Source organism: Xenopus laevis, chromosome 4L, assembly GCF_017654675.1.
Source record: "Xenopus laevis strain J_2021 chromosome 4L, Xenopus_laevis_v10.1, whole genome shotgun sequence".
In the NCBI taxonomy this organism is placed as follows: domain Eukaryota; kingdom Metazoa; phylum Chordata; class Amphibia; order Anura; family Pipidae; genus Xenopus; species Xenopus laevis.
Window position 1 is genome coordinate 138,608,886 of NC_054377.1, and position 23,353 is coordinate 138,632,238.

General features: G+C 39.8%; 2 protein-coding genes across 2 annotated transcripts in view; one reads left to right on the plus strand and one right to left on the minus strand.

The window, feature by feature from the left end:
- Positions 1-282: 282 nt before the first annotated feature.
- Positions 283-21,528, minus strand: LOC100049756 (uncharacterized protein C3orf84). The gene is made up of 4 exons (XM_018259120.1): positions 21,434-21,528; positions 15,593-15,706; positions 2,584-2,661; positions 283-944 (listed from the first exon to the last, which is right to left on the minus strand). Exons 1-4 carry the CDS (start codon positions 21,458-21,460, stop codon positions 501-503), a joined length of 663 nt encoding a protein of 220 aa, XP_018114609.1. The 5' UTR covers positions 21,461-21,528; the 3' UTR covers positions 283-500.
- Positions 7,028-23,353, plus strand: part of LOC108714688 — a 45,744-nt gene continuing 29,418 nt past the window's right edge. The window contains exons 1-4 of the mRNA XM_018259119.2: positions 7,028-7,093; positions 8,600-8,667; positions 13,838-13,942; positions 17,488-17,609. The gene's annotated coding sequence lies outside the window, so the exon portion shown is untranslated. The remainder of the gene's footprint in view (positions 7,094-8,599; positions 8,668-13,837; positions 13,943-17,487; positions 17,610-23,353) is intronic.

Below are 23,353 nucleotides of genomic sequence, written 5' to 3' on the forward strand. Positions count from 1 at the left end.
AGTCTTCAAACACTATATAATTAGCTTGTGTAGGGTATTGAAGGGGAACTATTGCAAAAATTTTAAATTTAATATACGCTTCCTCATACTGAAGTAAGAAACTTTCCAAATACAATCAATTAAAAATTCTGCATTGTTTCTGAAATAATCAAGTTTATATTCACTATTCCTCTCTTAGCATCTGTTTCTCCTCATTCTGTCTTCATTCAGGAGTTGGGTGTCAGATGAATGATCCAATATATTTCATTTTCACATATTTTCTAATTTACTGTATCTAGAAAGTTTCTTATTTCAGTATGCTGAAGCGTATATTAAATTTTCATTTTCGCAATTGCTCCCCTTTAAAAAAGGCCACAAACAAACAGTAAACCCAGAGGATACATGAAGGTTTCAGAAAAACAAACGGTCAAGTGTGGACCCTGACTAGTTAGCAGTTTCAAAACCATTTGCAAAACAGAGTGTTCTTCCCTGAGAGCAGAGACACACAAAAATATTATCTTCTACTTCTTTTCTATATTTTTTATGCTATTCTGATGCATATTTTCTTGCCAAGTAAGGCAGTCAGACACAGTCAGTCTTCTACAAGGAGCAGACAAAGTTCTCTGCAGTGGAGAGCTTGATATCCCAGGATGGCCAGTCACCTTCAGTGATGTCTGTTCAGGAACTCTGCTATGAGCATGTTCTATGGTGAGGTTCTGTCTCGGCTGTGGACTTGGAAATAGCTGTGTGTGGGTTGTTGCCCCAGCATAAGAGGCAGATGACATTCCATTCAACCTTGGCACAAAGAGCTGAGGAATCTTCTCTGTTCTGTTGCCATGTTCCCAGAAGTCCATCCTGTAGGTGCTAAGGAGAGGTCTCTGCTTCTCCAGTTCCTTCTCCAGAGGCACCCAACGGAAAATATTGTACGACTCCCTAGCTTTAAGGATTTTCTTTTTGCCCATGCCCTTAATGACAAACAAATACACTGTCTTTAGACGCATCCGTTTGCTACATTATATTTACAGTAAATTAACCACCCATGCATGAAAATCCTTTCTTTTCTAAAGCTGAATATAATCATTATAGTAATTATCATCTCATCTCACAAATAATTTGCAAGAAGCTGCTATTCCTTTTCTCCAAAACCCTTATTATTTCTACACTCTTAAAACATACAGTTTCTAACAGTAGTAAAACCTAATTATCATATGAATCATTTCAGAAGCAAAAAAAATCCCTCATTGCGCCACCCATAATCATTCCTTTTTTTTTTTTGTATGGGGTAATTCAGTCTTTTTTTTTGGTTTATAGTAAGAACGAATGTAATGGATTCTTACTAGAATTATAAAAAATTGGAGATAATTGGAAGTTCAGCCGCTGCCAGATTCTAATTTTATATCAGTTTAATGTCACACAAAAAACAGATATTTAAAGTTTCTACAGTCAAGAACCCATTTAAAGGAGAAGGAAAGCTACCACGGCAGTTTACTGCCAATAGATCAGCCACAACAGTGCAAGCTAAAACACCCTTTTTATCTTTGGAATGCTTTTCCATACCTGAGTTAGAGTCCTGCGCGGGTCCATTTTTTTGGAACCCGTACCCGACCCGTATCTGCAACCTGTATTCTTACCCGCTTGGACCCACTACCCGATCCAACCCACAAGTACCTTATCCACAACCCAGACCCGCGACCCGCTTACCATCAAGAATCAGGAAGTGCTGTCATTGTAAACCGGAAGTGACTTCATCAGAAGTAGACGTGATCAGAAAAAAGGAGTAAAAATCGCTATTGAGAAGACCTGCGGCCCGACCCGCGACCCACAAACCCGCAGAACCGCATCTATACCCGGAACTTCTACCCACAACCCGGGGCGTACCGCAGGTTTTTGCGGTAATCAGCGGGTACCTGACCCGCTGCAGTACTCTAACCTTGCAGTACTCTAACCTGAGTAAACAGCTTTAGACACTGTCTCTGTTTGTTTAGGATAGCAGCTTCAATATTACCTTGCTGTGACATCACTTCCTGAGTCTCTCCCTGCTCGCTCATAGCTCTAAACTCAGATTACATCAGGGGAGGAGGGAGGGGGAGAGGAGCAAACTGAGCATGCTCAAGCCCAAGCCCTGGAGGTTTAAGCTGAAAACAGGAAGTCTGATACAGAAGCCCATGGGTACACAATAGAAGGAAAGAAATGCTGTGTTTGTTTTGACAGAGGACTCTGAGCAGCATTACATTGAGGGTTTACTAGTGTATTTATATAGATCTTGCTGATAAAGCTTACTTAGTTTTAACCTTTCCTTCTACTTTAATATTGATCCAGCCCTAGAAATAAAACTAGACGTAGTTTAAAATACAAATTCTATGTTTGTGAAACCACACCCTTATCCACCAGGACCATGCTCATATTTACCTATAGCCCATTTTCACTTTCCTGTAAGCTCTACTCATTTAGATTCCTAAATTTTAGGACTGCCCTTAAAAAACAGTATACCGTAGATGACAAATGTGCCTAAAGATGTAAGCTGCTCACATCTAGATAAGTAATTGAGAATACCCAAAGAAGAATCTTAATGATGAAGGTTCAGTGCATACGAATAATACTTACATTTCCAAAAACATCGACTGAACTTGGAAAGATATGGCGATTATCATGCTCTGAAAATATATGGTTTGTTGAATGCTCCTGGAAGAAAATAACATCTTGTTTTAGAAGAAATTTTTTGATGTGACTCCAACTGTAGTTGGGTAAAATATGTTAAATCAACATTACTGTAGGCAGAAAATCTATATGCTTAGCTCTACTTTTATAAATGGCAGTGGCACATACTGTAGGGGTGATTCCAATGTCACTTGGGCGATAAGTATATTCTTGGGTAGGAAAAAAATGCATAAATTACTACCGTTCACAAGTACGGAAATGCTTACACATGCTAGTATGCTTGCTTGTCAGGCAATTGTCATTCTGAAACATAAGCAACATGGCAGAGGGACAATTGTCTGACACATGAGTGCACTTGAAATTCCAGGTAATTACTGCTCAAATATCCCCTTCTCAGACTATCAGTTAGCAGTTCTAATTCTAAAGGACTGCTACTACTGCACTAATATATCAGTCCCTTATAGAGGAACATGAGGATCTGATAGGTAGTGTAAAAGCATCAGGTAAATACTTTATGCCAAAATTATTAACAGCATGCAAAGACAATGTAATTCTAGATGTTAAAAAAACATTTAAATTAATGGTGTCAGTATTTCTTTAAGGACTTCTTAATGTTAAGTAAAATATTCACCCAATGAATATTTCCCTTTAGTTAAACATCTAGAAAAAGATTAAGCGGTCACAGATAATGATGATCGATGGAGCCATTAATGTAGCAGAGTTTCAGCTCCTTCAGCCAGATCTAAATGTTACAAAGTGCAGTTTCCAATAGAAAGTTCTATGATACTAAATCTTTCTTCTTTGACCTTTGCAGTAACTTTTATTATGATGTAGAGCAGTGCTGTCCAACTATTGTGGTACCGAAGGCCGAAATTTTTCCATCTTAAATACTGGAGGGCCGATAATGGAAGCCAGTGTTGACCACTCCCTGTTTTTAAATCACACCCACTTTAAACCGCACCCATGTTACCATATGACCATATCCACATTATTTGTGGTAGCACACAAAAAACCCAAATGGTTGGTGCTCACTGCAGGGATATCACTTATCACTCATCAAGTTGTCATATTAAGACATACCCTTAAATCCATATGCTTCATCTTCCCCTTGGATAACACAGCACCCCTAGCACATGATTAAACACCTTAGGGGCCCCTAGCAATAATTTATTTTCAAATGCTAACAAACCCCAAGAACAAATACCAGGCTTATGTTCCACAGGCAGAGCAGGACACACAGGCAGAGCAGGGCACACACAGGCAGAGCAGGGCACACACAGGGAGCATATGGAAGGTAGAACAGAGCAAGGGACAGGTAAACATATCAGGACCACTCTAATATGTACTACATGCAGTGCTGGTGCCCCATTAGCATTTTGTATAAAGTGTGAACAGGTGAACAATGTGTCTGGGTCTCAGTGTGAACAATGTAGGGGGATTACAGGTGTGAATAATACATGATATTAGTTTGAATTTGAGGTTTAAACAATGCAGGGTCCAATTAATCTCTGTAGTGATACCATTTAAATTTTACACATCGTAAGCAAACATAGTAGGTAGGTGGGGGGGCCACAGAAGGGGAGGTCCACCAGTTGGACAGCCCTGATGTAGAGAGTGATATTCTGAGATAATATGCAAATTGGTTTATGTTTTTTTTATTATTTGTGGTTTTTGATTTATTTATCTTTTATTCAGCAGCTCTCCAGTTTACAATTTACCCTAGCATGCACTGATTTGAATAAGAGACTGGAATATGAATAGGAGAGGCCTGAAAAGAAAGATAAGATATTTAAAAGTAGCATTAACAACAGTAACGTAACTACATGCTACCGGGATGTGCACCCGGGCGCAGGATGTGATCCCGGGCCCCCCCCCCCGCCTCCGGCTAGATGCGCTATATTCACGTTTTTCTTACATCGATGTGGTGCGATCTCCAGTGGGCCCCTAGGGGGAGCAGGGGACAGCTTAACTTTGAACTTAAAGTTGAACCACCCCTTTAACCCTGCTACTGCACTAGAGTTGCCACTTGTCCGGTTTTGACCTGTATAGCCTGGATTTGTGAAGGGTCAAAGTTGGCTGCCCGGTTTTCCAAATTAGGAAAACTGGGCAGGATATCTTGAGATTGATGCGGCGATCGACCAATCGCCACGTCATAGCCCTGCCCCCTATGCCGCAGTCCCGCCCCCGACACAGCACGACCCCTCCCCGATATATATCACGACCCCATCCCCTGCTGTATCACGACCCCGTTTCGCCCCAGAGTTCGTCGGGGGAAAGGTGGCAACCCTATACTGCACATATTCAAAGTGTAACTAAATGTTACTGGGTCCCACAGCAAATTCAGTTCAGGGCCACAAGTTGATAAGTTCTATTCTATCAAGGTTTATTGAAAACGCTCAATAATTAGGGCACTACAGGGCCCACTACACTCCTGGCCTCCCTGCGACTGCTGAGTCTACTTCCTCTGTAGTTACACCCAGGCCCAGATTTGTGGAAATTTTAGGGGCAGCATGTCACCCAGTCTCATTCTAGTTTTATCAGGAGCACTGGAGATGACAGCCCTTTAACGCTGCTGCACGCGTTATCCCCAGTGCTCCATCGCAAACTGGAGCATGGGATTCCGAGGGATTGACGCGCTTGCATGGGGGTGGGAGCTAGACTCACAGGAACGAAGAAAACAGGTACCGGCACACAGGTGCAATTCAAGTAGGGGACTTAACCCTTACGTGTTTATTAAGTCGACACAACGTTTCGGGGGCAACTCCCCCTTCGTCAGGTGATACAGCCATGCATGTGAAACAGGTTTAAATACCCAACAGAAACTCCCCCCCAGGATCCCGTTGTCCAATGTCCAGAAGGGAATTCAAAATTATCCAATCCTGGGGAACTCCCAATTAGAATGTTCAACACCGTATGTGAAAAATCCTACTTCCCAAACGAAAAAACCTATTTCCCAAACAAAAAACAGAGTACAAAAAATAAAAAATATAAGCAGAACAAAAATTTCCAAAAACAGTTATAAATATATCAAAAAAAATTGTTTTTTTCAATTTTTTTTGATATATTTATAACTGTTTTTGGAAATTTTTGTTCTGCTTATATTTTTTATTTTTTGTACTCTGTTTTTTGTTTGGGAAATAGGTTTTTTCGTTTGGGAAGTAGGATTTTTCACATACGGTGTTGAACATTCTAATTGGGAGTTCCCCAGGATTGGATAATTTTGAATTCCCTTCTGGACATTGGACAACGGGATCCTGGGGGGGAGTTTCTGTTGGGTATTTAAACCTGTTTCACATGCATGGCTGTATCACCTGACGAAGGGGGAGTTGCCCCCGAAACGTTGTGTCGACTTAATAAACACGTAAGTGTTAAGTCCCCTACTTGAATTGCACCTGTGTGCCGGTACCTGTTTTCTTCGTTCCTGTCGTATTGTGGAAGTGCCGACTTCCTAGGGTCCGAGCACCGGGTCTACCACTTCATAGGGCTCGGGTGTGCACGTGATTGTGTTTCTATATCCAGCTAGACTCACAGGCCCAGTTAGAAATCTGGGCTTGATTACACCCTTGTACTCTATGTTACAAAGTACTCAAGTAACCTGGCAAAATAAGCAGCCCCTCCATACTGATTTGACAGCTTATTATGGCAAACTGTCGGCCAGTCTGACTGATACTTTGTTGTAGATTGGTCAGATATCTCCCTGGTGTTTTCCTCCCAAGGGTCCTGCATAAACCTGTTATGATCATATTTTCGCTACACACAGAAGGTCACAAAATGGTCGCTTAAAGTAAAATATGTAAAATGGAAATATTTATTGATTCATTTGCCGGTCACTGATTAGGGCCTATATCTACAAAGTCTACTTTTAGTTTGTTATACTAATGACCAATTCTAAGACACTTTTCAATTGGCCTTCATTATTTATTTATTTATTTTTATAGTTTCGGATTTATTTGCCTTCTTCTTCTGACTTCTTCCAACTTGGGGTCACTGACCCCATCTAAAAACAAATGCTCTGTAAAATCTACAAATGTCTTGTTATTGCTACTTTTTATTACTCATCTTTCTATTCAGGCCTCTCCTATTCATATTCCAGTCTCTTATGCAAACCGATGCACGGTTGCTAGGGTCATTTGGACCCTAGCAACCAGATTGCTGCAACTGTAAACTGGAGAGCTGCTGAATAAAAAGCGAAATAACTGAAAAACTATAACTAAAAAATTAAAGCCAATTGCAAATTTCCTCAGAATATCACAACCTCATTAATGTAAACACAGAGCTGGGTCATTTCTCTCTGACTGAAAATTGACCAGCTCCCTGTTTCCTGCATTGAGCTGACTGACCAATCTGAAGCCGGGAGAGCTGGTCACATGGCTTCCCTGCAGGGGGGGCGGAACATAATGCTGTGCTGAGAGACAAGAGGGAAAAGAGAGGGAAGGTGTGACTGAGAGGGAAGCTTGTGAGATTTACTCTTATTATGTTTAGTTTAAAGCAACGTTTTATTAACAACAAACAGTCAATGCGTATAGTTATCTAAAGATTATTATTGGAATCGCAGGCCTATAAATTCTGCCCCCTCCCATCTAGCTCTGTACTCTTGTACAATAAACCTTGCAATCAGCATAAGGGTCAGGGCACACAGGCAGATGTGAGGAGATTAGTCGCACGGCAACCCCTCGTCTTCGGGGCGACTAATCTCCCCGAACTGCCTTCACGCCGGCTAAAATGTAAATCGCTGGCGGGATGGCACAATTCGTTTTCCGAAGTCGACTGAAGTTGCCTCACGAGGAGGTTCAAAAACCAGTTTTTTTACACTTTGTGCTCAAAGCCGCAGGTCATTGTTCACTAAAATGGAGCACAATGACCTGCATTTCCCAGATGAGTACAGCTCTGTTTGTTTTTAGCAGTGCCATAGTAATGAGGGGTGGGCAAGGGGAAGATGTAGATGTAGATATCTCTCACACTCCTTACCCGTCTCCAAATTTTCGCCCTGTTATTACTAGGGATGCATCGAATCCAGGATTCGGTTCAGGATTCGGCCAGGATTCGGCTTTTTTCAGAAGGATTCGGATTCGGCCCAATCCTTCTGCCCAGCCGAACCGAATCCGAATCCTAATTTGCATATGCAAATTAGGGAGGGAAATAGCGTGACTTTTAGTCACAAAACAAGGTAGTTAAAAATGTTTTCCCATTCCCACCACTAATTAGCATATGCAAATTAGGGTATGGGTTCGGTATTCAGCAGAATCTTTCGTGAAGGATTCAGGGGTTCGGCCGAATCCAAAGTAGTGGATTCGGTGCATCCCTAGTTATTACCCTAAACCCTGTTTAGGGTGCATTTCGCTGCATCTTAAATTCTGTAAAGGAGCATGAAGCCCCATACTCTCAGTCGTGCATTTTTTTCCTGACCATGCAATACAGACTGAAGATAGGCTTGCCACCTTTTCTGGAAAAAAATACCGGCCTTTCTATATTCTTACCGTTTTTTCCTATTAACAACATTGGCATAAAGCTTTATTTTTACCGGCCAGGCTGGTAAAATACCGGCCAGGTGGCAGCCCTAACTGCAGATGTAGGGCCTGTTCCGAGTTATTTGTTATTTGTCTCTGATTTGAAAATCAAAAAGAGGGATAAAACGTTCTGACTATATTATGACCACACCCCCTAAATACCATGTTCAATTTACAAAATTTGCCAGGCAAATATGGAAAGTTTGAACACATTTATAGCGATTTTAAAATGTTATTACATTTTTGCTAATAGCTGAATTGCCATTAAAGCTGTAAGTCTCAATTCTCCCAAGAGACCTGCTTATCTTAAATAGTTACAATTGTATCTTTGCTTATCGAAATATTGTTACAAATGTCTCTAAGTGCACGTGCTGAGTATTTTGGGCTCTATGCCAAAAAGTCTCTATTTTAATTAAATTTTAGAAACATTTTATATTTTTCTGGTATCACTGCAGATCAAACAGAAGGTCGGGACCTTTCAGTAACAATCCAGGACTACGGGCTGAACTGGCACAGTTGAGAGGTAAGTTTTATAAGAAGGAGATAAAAATACAGCAGTAAAACACTTCTTTATCTTTTTAGAAAAAAAAATTCTGGAATTTCAGCTGTACAATTCTTAAAGTATTGTTCCTCGTGCTGCAGAGTGCGGTGATACCATCAATACATGAGAAGCATGAGGCTGAATCAATAGGAGAGGTCACACGAAATCTGCTCCTATTGAAGAAAGGAATTGTTACCTTAGCTGCAACAAAATTGTCCCTTTCAACTGAGATGAATACCTGATGGAATACAGTATTTCTATGGCCATCAAAATTGTGTGCAAACAATATTATAATTTACGGGCCTTATGTATCATTTGGATTTCTATCTCCTAATAGTTTTTACCTTAGTTCATTTTGTAGGGGGGGGGGTATTGTAAAGTTGTTCTTATACTTAAAAAAGACTTTTGCCTCATGTTTAGATAACAGCAAGAACTCTAAACATTACTTACTCCCAAGCATGCAGATATAATGGAAAACTCCATTTATCATCTATAAAGCAGGACAGGCAAATAGAAGTAGACTAATAGGCATATTACTTATTACTTGGAATAAGTAAGTAGTAATGGCCAAAGAAAAACCTAATTTGAAGGTGAATGAGTAGAAACCATAAATAATAATAACAATAATAATAACTAGCATTTCTTAAAAACGCAGCTTAGTGCTTGTGCATGGCAATAAAATCTCTCTACTAGCAGTCGTTTCACTTTCTCTTTCTTGCAAAAGCACAGCAACGCTGTCTTGCTTTATGGCAAGGGTATGATGCAATCAACAATAGAATAGTCTAAAGCTAGACTAAGTCAGGAAAGTATTGGCCTGTGCACAGGGCTAAAATTACAACCTGCTCAGCTGATACCTAGTCAGGGATTAACCAGATATTTCTGGGCAGATTTGAAAAACTAGGGGTAGGCAGAAATGAGGAGGGTGCTGGGCATGTAGCACTTCAGCCTGCATTTCCCAAGTATCAGCTCCTCTATAATGGTGGCAGCAGATTAACTGCAGTTGTGGGTGAGTGGCACAGTTATCTCGTGAGTCACATTTAGATGAAATAAGAGCAAAATAAGTTCTGTGATTGGCCATTTGGTAGCATCTATGTGGACTGGGAGCCTAAGGAGACTTTGTTTGGCAGTACATCCTAAACTTGGCTCCAAAACAGGAATTAAAAAATAAGCACCTGCTTTGAGGCCACTGGGAGCAACATCCAAAGGGTTGGTGAGCAAAATGCTGCTCACGAGTCTATGGTTGAGGATTACTGCATTAAAGTAGAACTAAAGCTTAACTAAAGAAGTAGCTAGAAATGTTGTACATTATGTTTTGGGTTCCTGTACCAGCCCAAGGCAACCACAGCCCTTTAGCAGGGAAGATCTGAGTCTCCAAAGATGCCCCAGTAGCTCACCGTGTTCTTTTTTGCTGATTCACTGTACATGCTCTGTGCTGCTGTCACTTACTGAGCTTAGGGACCCACTCACAATATACAGTACACATAGAATAGAAAGTCACAATATCAGGCTGACTAGTAATTAATACACATAATTACTACATGGCAGCACAGAAACCAGTGCAATTAGCATCAGAATTTAATAATCAGCCCTGTAGCATCAGCTTATATTACAGACCAACCTCATTTTCTGCTGGATAATTAGTGACGAGCCCTAAGCTTAGCTTCTCAACAGCTGCTCAGAGCCCACTGAGAATGTGAGTGTCACAGACACTTTCCAAGATGGTGACCCCCTGTGACAAGTTTGAAGTCCTGGATCATTGCTGCTATTGGGAAGCAGACATTTTAGACTGATGCAATAAGGTCATTATTTAAAATACAGGATTTTTAGCCATATTAATTTTTAGGGTTTAGTTCTCCTTTAAGTTGTATGCACATTAAAGAAAAGTAACTGACTAACTCAACCAAAACATAGAGCAGCCTCCTTTTACTGAAATGTATTCCTTGATTTTCTTCAAATAACCACATACTCACTGAGCCAACGTGTGTACTAATATCTAGAAAGTGGGATACAGCTTAAAATTATTAGTGCTATCATCAAGACATATGCACCAACAAATGAGCCTGTAGGGGAAAGGGATATGAACAGTAATAAATTCCCAAAACCCTACTCTGGGGACACCAGTAAAAAAAAATCCACAAGATAATAATATACTAATTAGGAAGCAACAATGGCAGTAGCACATACATGGAACAATCCAATCCCAGAGTGTTCAATTCTGACCCACCATGCTTTTCCAACTATAACAGCTGTCCTTAGTCTTGGTCCTTCGGTTTTGGATATGGCCATTAGCTATTTCTGCTATATAGTTTTAATGGACTAGATTTTCAGTGCACCCACAAGGGCAGACATGTTTACAAAGCCTATAGTTGGAAATAAAAATATATTTCTATTCAAGGTTGTTTACAGGGTCAGACTGGGCCAACGGGACACCAGGAAAAAATCCAGTGGCCCCGGCCCAGACCACCTGCCCAGTTTTGCGGGCCCACCCCTCCAAAAAAACAACTGCGGTAGCACACGTCGGACTGTGCGCATGCACGGCTGCATTTGCAAATGCATGCTGGCGTTCACGCACGTGTGCAAGGGGCAGAGTCGGACTGGACCCTTGGGGGCCCACCAGGGCTGCAAAACAAGGGCCCTCCTGGCAGTCCCGGAGGCAGTCCCGGTGGCCACCTCCTACCTGTAAACCTGTCGGCACCGGCACTCTCATCTGCGAATGTGCGGCATGCATGCGAAAAAGAAGTGCGGCGAGCATGCACAGAAAACGCGCCGTGCCTACACCGCCGCGGCTAAATATTTTTTGGGGCAGCCAAAGGAGCAGATCTGGGCTGGTGGGGGGCACATGAGGGCCGAGCCCACCGGGTTTTTTCCTGGTGTCCCGCTGGCCCAGTTTGACACATGCTGGCAGGGGGGCCCCAGAGGTTTGGAACCCGGTGGGCCCCACAATGTCCAGTCTGACCCTGGCTGTATAAGCCAAATCATGGGGAAAGACAGGGAGGTTATAGACTTGCCATAGTGACTGTAGGTGACAGATAGTCAAAGGTCAGCTCTGGTCTTAGTGAACTTACCTCCTTGGGCACTGGTCACCTATGAGGCACATTCTCTCTTCACATATATATCTACATTAGTCACAACCCTACTCAGGGTAGAATAGAATAGGCCAATTTATCAATATATTGGGGCCCTAAATTGAATTAGCTGTGGGGCCCAGTAACATCTAGCTACACCACTGACCCTACTAGACCACCTGTCCTTGGGTCTACATATTCCACTTTCCCCCCTTTTATCCCTAAATTTTAAAGAACAGTGCAACCGTCGGCATATATTAGTCAGGCAATAAACTATATGATGTACTTACAATAGATGCTAATGTATTGTAAATGTAATAAAAAAAATCATTGATAATGCAACAGAGCATTCAAACGTAAGCTCTGGGCAAGGTAGGAAATTTAAGAACACTCACAAATCTAATCCCTTTGAGAGTATTACTTGATGCATGATTTCATAGACTGCAGGTTAATGAATGAGGCAACATTGTCTATTTAATCAAACAGCCCCAAAGAACATTCTTATATAGAATGTTTTATTTTTTACAGGTTGGTTAATCAGCAGAAATCACAAAGCCTTTATGAAACTGACAGATTCTAAAACCCCTTGTTTACTAAGGAAACAGATGCTGCTGTAGCTTGCTAATTGTGAAAATGAAAATTTAATATAAGCTTCATCATATTGAAATAAGAAACTTTTTAAATACAATCAATTAAACATTCTGCATCATTTTTGAAATAATCAAGTTTATCTTAACTATCCCTCTTTCAGTATCTGTTTCTCTTCATTCTCTCTTCATGCAGGAGTTGGGTGTCAGATATTCATTGACAGTTAGATCCAATATATCTTATAGGGGAGCTTCCTTTTCTAGCAGATGAATTAGAGCTCACTCAAATAACTGATTCCAGTACAAACATAATCTAACAAAATAACTGCCTCTTGCAAAAATTCTGCATGTAGAGAGACAGGATTTCTGGCGATTTTAATTGAGTGAGCTCTAATACATCTTCTAGGCAAAAAGAGCCCCCCTATAAGAAATATTGGATCTAACTTCTAATGAATATCTGACACCCAACTCCTGCATGAAGAGAGAATGAAGAGAAACAGATGCTGAAAAAGGGATAGTGAAGATAAACTTGATTATTTCAGAAATGGTACAGAATTAATTGATTGTATTTCGTTCAGTATGCTGAAGCTTATATAAAATTTTAATTTTCACGATAGTTCCCCTTTAATAGAATGTGTAGCCTTTCCTCATTCAACTCTTGCTTATTAAAGGGCATGTAAAGGCAAAAAAAATAAAATCCCATTTTTACTTTCTTTAATGAAAAAGAAACCTATCTCCAATATACTTTAATTAAAAAATGTGTACTGTTTTTATAAGAAACCTGACTTTATGCAGTGAAATTCTCCCTTCATTTATTGCTGTGAATAGGAATTGTGCCTAACTGCTCTGCAGGGAAACAATCATACTTATGAACAGCAGGGGGAGCCCCCGCCTTACTTCCCAGCCATACAGAACTCAAGCAGCTTTGTTTGTTTCCCTGTAGAGTAGTTGGAAACTGTATAGAGATTTGTATTGGATTTTATTTTTGCCTTTACATCACCTTTACTGTTTCCAACTCCAGCTGCAGGGACAAAGATCATGGAGTCAGATTAAGATGATAAACTGGGATTCTATTTGGAGGATTATTTTGCTGCAGCCACTGGTTCTGCACAGTTGGAGAAAGTTTGTAAACAATACAAAAACTATAAAGTTCCCATTAGATTACATGACAACACAGGAACCAGTGCAGTCTGCATCTTCTAATTATTAATCAGTCTTGCTGTATCGGCTTCTGGAAGATGTTATTTGACTTGTGCGTTTTTGATAATTTATGACGATCCCTAAGCAGCCCAGACCACACTGAGCATGTGCACAGTCTTGGTCTTGCAAACATGTTGAACAAAGTTACAAGATGGTGACCCCATTGTCGCCAACTTTGAAAGCATAAATCATTTGTTTGATTAGACTTGTGGTGCAGTAAGTTTATGTTTAGTATACAAAATACAGCATTTCTAGCCTTATTCTATTTTAGACTTTAATTCCCCTTTAATGCATTTGCAGGTGGAACCTGCTAATGAACATTTTGAAATACATGGGTGGAAAAATGAATTTTCAAGAGTAAAGAAACACAAGTCAACTCAATATTAAACACAGGAAAAGCCACAGGTAGCTATGAGTTACAGTAGCATACACAGTAGTTGTCGTGATCTATGAACCCATTTTGGAACGAGAATCTGCCAACCAAGACACCATCTAAAAAAACAAATGCTCTGTAAGGCTACAAATGTTTTGTTATTGCTACTTTTTATGACTCATCTTTCTATTCAGGCCTCTCCTATTCATATCTCAGTCTCCTATTCAAATCAATGCATGGTTGCTAGGGTAATGTAAACCCCAGCAACAAGATTGCTGAAATTGCAAACTGGAGAGCTGCTTAATAAAAAGCTAAATAACTCAAAAATTACAAATAATAAAAAATGAAAACCAATTGCAAATTGTCTCAGAATATCACTCTCTACGTCATGCTAAAAGCTAATGCAAAGGTGAACATCCCCTTTAAGATATTTTTTCTTCTTGCAGTGTCCCATATACAGATGGGCTGTAAGATTCTGCTTTTTTTCCAAGTGTTAATAAAATACTGTATTTTTACACTTCCAGTATGGTTATCTTCCATTTTTTATAGTCTACGATGACACATCTGGGCATCACACCTACTTTATTAGACAATGTAGTTCAGCCTTATTATAGTCTAGTTCACCTGATTGTGGACAGTTTCAACATAAAATTATTGTGGTAATCTTTCCTTGGTCTTAACAGTTGCCCTTAACATATCACTGTTGTGTGTACGATGGTGTTTAGAAGTAAATCCAACCACTGTAAGCCTTCCTGTAATGTAAGTTATGGTAGGGACTAACCTTTCCTATCAAACCCAAGTTACTAAAGCTAACTATAATGTAGAAGATCATAACCGGAGCTATCTATACCATAGGGCAGGGGTCCCCAACCTTTTTTATTCGTGAGCCACATTTAAATGTAAAAAGAGTTGGAGAGCAACACAAGCATGAGAAAGTCCACGGGGATGTCAAATAAGGCCTTTGATTGGCTGTTTGGTAGCCCCTATATGGACTGACAGCCTACAGGAGAGTCTGTTTGGCAGTACATCTGGTTTTTATACAACCAAAACTTGCCTCCAAGCCTGGAATTCAAAAATAAGCTCCTGCTTTGAGGCCACTGAGAGCAACATCCAAGGGGTTGGAGAGCAACATGTTGCTCGCGAGCTACTGGTTGGGGACCACTGCCATAGGGTGACAAATATGACCCTAGCCTTACTCAGGTTACGAATTACAGGTATAGGATCCGTTATTCGCTCAGAATTCCGGAAAGGCCATCTCCCATAGACTCCATTATAATCAAATGATCCAAAATTTTAAAAATTATTTCCTTTTTCTCTGTAATAATAAAACTGTCCCTTGTACTTGATCCAAACTAAAATATAATTAATCCTTACTAGGAGCAAAACTAGCCTATTGGAATTTATTTAATGTTTCCATGTTTTTCTAGAAGACTTTATGAAGATCCAAATTATGGAAAGATTTCCGTTATCTGGAAAACCTCAGGTCCTGAGCATTCTGGATAACAGGTCCCATATCTGTACTAGTAGTTGGCAAGGCAAACAGTCAGTGCCTAAGATACAATGTTCTAAACATCTAGTGTATTCTGCCTGTGACAGAGAGTACATTAACATTTAAGTAGCAATATTTCTTTTAGCTTGGTGAACAAGATGTTCTTTAAATTAGCATTTGCAACACCACTCACTTTTATCCTTTTCTGAAAAACATGCGGCGGCTCAGGCCTGGCTTCTCTGCGATATTCTTGATAAATGTCATTTCGCATGTGACTTCTGAAGTGTCCATGAAAGCCAGTAGGGAACTGAGGGAAGAGAATAAAATGGATTATATTAAACTATAAGTAGAAATTCAACTCTGCTTTGGTCACATCAAAATGCTTCTTTTATACTGCCTAATCTGAAAATGTTTACATACACTGATAGGAATTTTAATCAATAGGATCCTCTAATGCAAAAGCCCTTTATGTCCTTTGATGTCAAAAGCAAAAGAGCCATTGGCCTTTGAGCAGTCAGATATATGAAGGGTTGGTGAGGTGTCTGACATAGTGGACTTCCACAACAGGGCAGGGATAATATAAGGAAGAGCCTATAGTGAGTGACACCTATGTGTGACACCTATATGAGCAGATAGAAAAGCTCTAACATATAGGGGTATATTTATCAAAAAGTGTATTCAGAGATGGCCACAATCCTCTAGAGTGAAATTCCACCACTCTCCATTGATTTCTATGGGATTTTGAAAGGCATATTTATCAAAGGATATCACCCGTTGATAAATACTCTTTTAAAAATCCCATAGAAATAAATGGAGAGTGACGGAATTTCACTCTAGAGGACTGTGGCCATCTCTAACTTTTTGATAAATATACCCAATTGTCTGCAGGACATGGAAAAGCTCTAAAATATTGTCTGTAGGACATGAAAAAGCTCTAAAATATTGTCTGTAGGACATGAAAAAGCTCTAAATTATAGTCTGCAGGACATGGGCCAGGTTGATAATTTTTTGGCCCATACCGACCCTAACCTGACACTGTAGGCATACCTCCCAACATTTGAGAAATAAAAAGAGAACAAAACAATTAGCTGCACGTAGCGTGGCAAATTAATTTTGACCCCACCCATTTTTGCGGCCACACCCCTAATTACCATGTTCATTTTACAAAATTTGGCAGGTTATCAACGTTTGAACATATTTCTGTGTTTTTTTTCCCCAGTTATTACAGTTTTGCTAATGAACTTGAATTGCCCTTTAAAACGTATTTGCTTATCTCAAAATTGTTACAAAGTATCTTATTTGCACCTGGGGGCTGTTCTGGGCTCTCTGCCAAAAGATAATTAAGTTAAAAACTTTGTTTCTTTTTTTTGGCTGTTCAGTGCAGAGAATTTTCTGAAAACAGGACAGTTGGGAGGTATGCTGTAGGACCTGCACCCAACCTGGCCTGCCACGTGTCTCCTTATATATCTGTGCCTGACCAGTCCCCGACTCTGATGCCATGGAGGGAGCAGGGCAGGCACTTAAGTGGACATGGGGCACAGTTAGATCAGTTAGACCCTAATAGTTTGTGCCAGTATCGGCCGGAACCCGGCTGATCTGTGGGTTAACACACTGGTGACACAGGCTTTTGGATGTCCCGCACATCACTATTCCTAGGAAAGTAGAATAGTTAGGTCAACAGAAGTTCAGATACATTTTGTATACTGTTCCATGGTGCAGGTTAAAATTATATATATGGTGTATATATACACAAAAAGGACACTGAAATAGAGAATTAAAAAGGGGCAATTAATTTACTTAAAGGAGGATCTGTTATGAAGTTATATTGGCTTAGTTACTTCAGGGGAAATCAATAAAGCTCACCCTTCTTTATATTCCTGGATTTCTCATTTTCCTGGAATTTACAGCAACAACCCAACAAAAATGATTTTATTAATTTACTTTTTCCCCAATATCATGTCTTCCATCGTAGCCTGAAAAGTCAAGAAACAACATTGTTCTGCAATGTCAGCACTTTTCTACCGTGTTATGTCTTGTATTATTTACAGTGGAACTCTTTTTTTAAAAAATTCTGTTCTCCTTTTCCAGTCTTTCTTCGACCATTATCTCATTTAAGTAAATGAATTGCAACACAAAAGAATATCTACTCAAGAAATACTTGGCAATGGCATTCTAGAGTCCTTCCTGTAAGCCCAAAGAAGGAATTGAAAGTAAGTATACAGACAGACTCCAGAGTTATTCTATGATAGGATCAAGGGTGCTTAGCAACTTCAAGAGGGTAGTATGGGGATTTTTATCAACCTGGCATTCATTATCTAGAATGACCTGGCAGGAGGGGTGGTCTTCAGGGCAATTAACTATTCCACTACCATCGATTACATTGGTCCCTCTTGAGTTTGTTAGTCAAAAACGAGACCTGTTAGCAATCATATAATTCAAGGCTACAAGTGTCTCATTAAGGCTGGAGTTTTGCTACGAGCAAGAAACTCAATCTCTAGAATTTTGTTTCTAGGAAACAACAGAAAGATGCCTCTTAGAAGCTATTCATGGGGGGAGACATTTTTTCAGTGGGCAGTTGTTGGTAAAGAATACACCAGAAAGAAAAAGAAAAGCAATGGAAATTCTCATTAAACAGATGAGCCTTCCGTGACATCCTATTTCTTGATTTTTATTATCTAATAAGTGAAAACGCATTTCGCTCGCTTGTGCCATTTTATACGTAAGGCAAAAGGAAACAGCTTAATGCCTCTGAGCAACAACTGTTCATTTATTCTTTACAAAATTATTATTAGAACTCTGTGTTGTGCAATTCACTGACTTAATTCCCAAAGGAGATTAAAATTGATTATTCATGTAACTGTAATTGCAGTGGTTCAAGGTTTGCTGAAGCGGAGTGCACACACAGATAAAAGCTACACTACCAATGCACTAGCACAGCCTTTTAATATGTAGTATTATTTCTATAAAATTTCTCTCTAGTTTGTGATATTTACAAGCCCAGAATTCATTACTTAAAGGGGAACAAATACCCCCCTTTTTGACATGACTTTATTAAGATGGGCATATGTAAAAATATTACATAAATACTCTCTGAACGTCCAAAAATAAATATAGATTTATTTTTTGGACAGACATATCTGATTACACAAACTGAAAGGAAACCATGATTGTCTGTCTGTGGTTTGCAGGGACCATTTCCCCACCCCCTAATCCTTACGCGTCATTCAACCATTCTGAGCCAGGCAACGTGATCAATGTTGAAGTGATGAAGTCTGGGACTTGAAGTCCCTTTGCTTTCCAAAGAATCTGTGCACCATCCACCATGGAAAGCAGAGGCAGTCTAAATGCCAGAATCCAACAACTGGAAAGAGGTGAGGGAGAGGCTGTCAGCCATTGGGAAAGGGGTAGAAATGGTCCCAGCAAGTTGAAGGCACACTACCTGGAATCCTTTTGAGTGGGGAATCACCTCTATTTAAAATAAATATTTATTTATTTATTTATGTTTGGCATAAATATGACATATGCCAATTGCAGTTGTTGGGCACATCGGGCACAATTGTGGCGGACGCAGTCATCATTGAGCTGGAATTCTGGGAAAATCACTGACCCATGAGAAAAAAACATGACTTTTGTGTCTGAAAATGTAACTTTCCTGTGCAATTTATAGGGTTAAATCTCAATAACTATTAGATTCTAGTTCCCTTTATTATAGAGCATTCAGACAAGAGCGGTTTCTGATCCGATGTTCTCACTGGGGAATCTTATAACTGAATATTGGAGGATTTTCTGCTGCTCGAGAAAGCTTCCACTTAACCACATGGCTGGGTCCAATAGTGATTTCTAGATTCCGCTGCAAGCATTCCGTTGGAGGCCACAGAAATAAAATGCAAAGACAGCTGATCCTTTGTACGTAGCTCTGGAACCCAGCTGTGTGTGACCGCTCTCTACTAATTGCCTCTTTGTTCATGGCCACTGGGCCCGAGGTATCTCATATTGAGCAGCCAGTCATATTCTATGGATATGTTATCTTCAACTGTGCCTGGAGCTCTATTTTTGTATAACATAGGCAGAAGCTTTATACCATACTCCCCCCGCCTAGGTCTGATGCTTTCAATAACACATGGAATAATTTGGGGCGCAGTTGGGTATTTGCTCCTAGTAAATCAGGCCATATAACAGCTATCACTGGTTGCAAACCTGTGTCGGCAGCTTTTGGGGCCATGTGTGTGGCCAAAATAATGACCTTTGTGAGGCATACAGTATTTTATTGGAAGGGTGATCAGAAAGGGTGTCATTTTTTTTTTTTATAAATACTGTATATAACCCTTATTAACAGAATGACCTTTAACCTTGAGCTCTAAATTCCTTTAACACAGCAGATCTGTACCCAGGGTCGGACTGGGGGGCCCGGGGCCCACCGGGACTAAAGTCCAGGGCCCCCTCCTACCCCCCGGCCTCCCTACTGTGACGCGCTGAGCACGCTCGCGTGAAGGCGCTGCTCGGCGCGCCTGCGTGTAGGCGCCGCGTGTATGCACAAATGTCGCTGCGTGGCACATAGAAAAACCTTTTTTTCTTTGAAGTATGATCGGGACGGGGGACTGGCCCGGCGGGGGCCCATTAGGGGTCGGGGCCCACCGGGTTTTTTCCCGGTATCCCGCTGGCCCAGTCCGACACTGTCTGTACCAGTGTACTGTTCTGTAATCTTTGTCATTTGAATATAACCACTAATAAGGCTTAAATCTTAAACCTTGATATCTACAAAGGGAAAAAAACACATTTTGTGATCATTGGTCCAGGGTTCAAATAATCTTTGCGCCCACTTTGTCCCACCACCTGGTCATTCACTTGTTTGGTTGCACCTGCATATGTATTCAAGTTCCAGTTTTTCCCCATAGACTTCAATAGAGCTTTCACGTGACAAACCGTGAGATACGTTTCTCTGAATCAAATTGCATCTCAAATTGAATCTCGTCCATGACTTTTTACTTGATAAACCCTTTTCCCATTAAATTGAATCTGGCCCTATGTGTGGTTTTTGAGATTTAGCTTTTTTTTAGCATCTCTTGAGTTTGCAATTCTAGTTGCTAGGGTCCAAATTACCCCGGCAACCATATATAGATTTTAATAAGAGTCCTGAATATGGCATAAATAGTCTTGAAATTGCCATAAATAGTGAGATGAGTAATAAAAAGTAGCAATAACAATAAATGTGTAGCCTTACAGAGCATTTGTTTTTAGATGGGGTCAGTGACTCTCATTTTCAGAAGAGTCAGAAGAAGGCAAATAATTCATAAACAATAAAAAAAAAAAAGTAGCCGTTCTATAACATACTTAAAGGTGGGCATCCTTTTAAGATGAATAGGGTAGGGTCTGAGAAGATAGATAAGTAATAATAAACCTTAAAGGTGGGCATCCTTTTAAGATGAATAGGGTAGGGTCTGAGAAGATAGATAAGTAATAATAAATAATACAAATATAACCTTTTATGGTGGGTATCACTGAACCCAGGAGCCAGAAAGCCTTTTAAATGTGGAAGAACAGAAAGGCAAATTACTATATTTTAATAAAATGTGTTTCTAATGTCCCCATAACTCTTTAAGGCACTCTTAGCATTTAAGTGTGCGATTTTAAGCTACATTTTCATAAATGAACAGTGTTTTCCTTGCTTGTCCTCACATTTAAACAGGAACTCCACCCAAAAGAAATTTTTTCCATAATCAAAGAGAATGTAATTCTAAGCAACTTTCCAATAAACATTACAATAGTTATTTGTGTTGAAAACAGTACTTGCTTATCCAGTTCTGTCCTCTGGTTCTGACTCCTGAAACAATGTAGCAGACGCCAGTTCTTCTCCAGGTCTTTAAAGTCACCTGGCTTCTGCTACATTGTTACAGGAGTCGGAACCAGTAATGCAGGGAATGCAAACAGCTAGAGCGATAATTCTGAATTGATTTAATTAATATATATTGAAAAGCGCCATAGAAAGTATCATGGCTTTAGGAGGTAGTGCATAATGTTGGAACATCGGGCTTACCCAGGATCCAGAAGCAATCCCTGGCATAACTCTTATGTCCAAACCACCATTCAGTCCTTAACGGAGATCCCTCTGGCTTTTTGTTTTTTTTTTTACATTTGTGACATGTTGCCAGGGTGCTGTTGACTCAGTTGCCAAGTGATCAAGCTACAAGGGTGTAGACACTCAAATCCTATTCAGAATGCCATTCACTAGAATAAATGCTCTTTTTATTCCAGCAGCAACGATGTCCAAACATGTATTTAACCCCAGCAGATGGATTGGCATGTGTTAATATTTCACTGAAATTTTTTAAAAAAACAAACAAATCAGTATAACTTAAACACTGACTGTTAAGTGACTGTTAAATGAATTTTTTTAAAAAAAACAAACAAATCAGTATAACTTAAAGGGATACTGTCATGGAAAATCAAAAAAAAAATCAAAATGAATCAGTGAATAGTGCTGCTCCAGCAGAATTCTGCAATGAAATCCATTTCTCAAAAGAGCAAACTGATTTTTTTATATTCAATTTTGAAATCTGACATGGGGCTAGATATTTTGTCAATTTCCCAGTAGCCCCAGGTCATGTGACTTGTGCTCTGATAAACGTCAATCACTCTTTACTGCTGTACTGCAATTTGGAGTGATATCACCCCCTCCCTTTCCCCCCCCAGCAGCCAAACAAAAGAACAATGGGAAGGTAACCAGATAGCAGCTCCCTAACACAAGATAACAGCTGCCTGGTAGATCTAAGAACAGCACTCAATAGTAAAATCCAGGTCCCACTGAGACACATTGAGTTACATTGAGAAGGAAAAACAGCAGCCTGCCAGAAAGCATTTCTCTCCTAAAGTGCAGGCACAAGTCACATGACCAGGGGCAGCTGGGAAATTGACAATATGTCTAGCCCCATGTCAGATTTCAAAATTGAATATAAAAAAATCTGTTTGTTTTTTTGAGAAATGGATTTCAGTGCAGAGTTCTGCTGGAGCAGCACTATTAACTGATTCATTTTGAAATTTTTTTTTCCCATGACAGTATCCCTTTAAACACTGACTTGTTAAATGACTGTTCACATAGATGTGAGTCTCAGCTAAACCTGCTGCAAGTCAGTAAACAAGGCATGTCATTAAAGGGGATCTAAACACTGTATATAGTGGTTTCTACAGATATTGTATCTGTTATCCAGAATGCTCAGGACCTGGGGCTTCCAGGATAATGGATCTTTCCGTAACTTGGATCTTATTCCTCATACTTTAAATCTACTAGAAAATCATGTAATAAACACAATAGGCTGGTTTTGCTTCCAATAAAGAATAATTATATTTTAGTTTGGATCAAGTACAAGGTACTGATTAATTATTACATAGAAAAAGGAAATCATTTTTAAAAATGTGGATTATTTGGATAAAAGGAAGTCTATAGGAGACGGCCTTTCCGTAATTCAGACCTTTCTGGATAACGGGTTTCCAGATAACTGATCCCATACCTGTATTTTGTAACTTATGCATTCTCTATGGCAGAACTTATTTCTGTGCAGTCTGTGTCCTATTAAAGTGGACCTGTCACCCAGACATAAAAAGCTGTATAATAAAAGTCCTTTTCAAATTAAACATGAAATCCAAATTCCTTTTTTATTGAAGCATTCATAGCTGTTGTAAACTCATTTACAAATCTCAGCTGTCAATCAAATATTGTCTGCCCCTCCTCTATGCCTTAGGCAATTACTTTCATTTTCCATTCAAAAAAAAAAATACCAGTTAATGCCGGTATACATTAGAATCCTCATTTTACATTTTTCAGGAGACCAGAAAAAAAATAGTCTAAAAGCCAGGGGAAAAGTAAAATCAGGGAAATGCACTAAGCATTTTGGGACCACAAAAAATTATGTAAAATCAGAGCAACTGTATTGCCCTCAATCTATATGAAATTAAAATT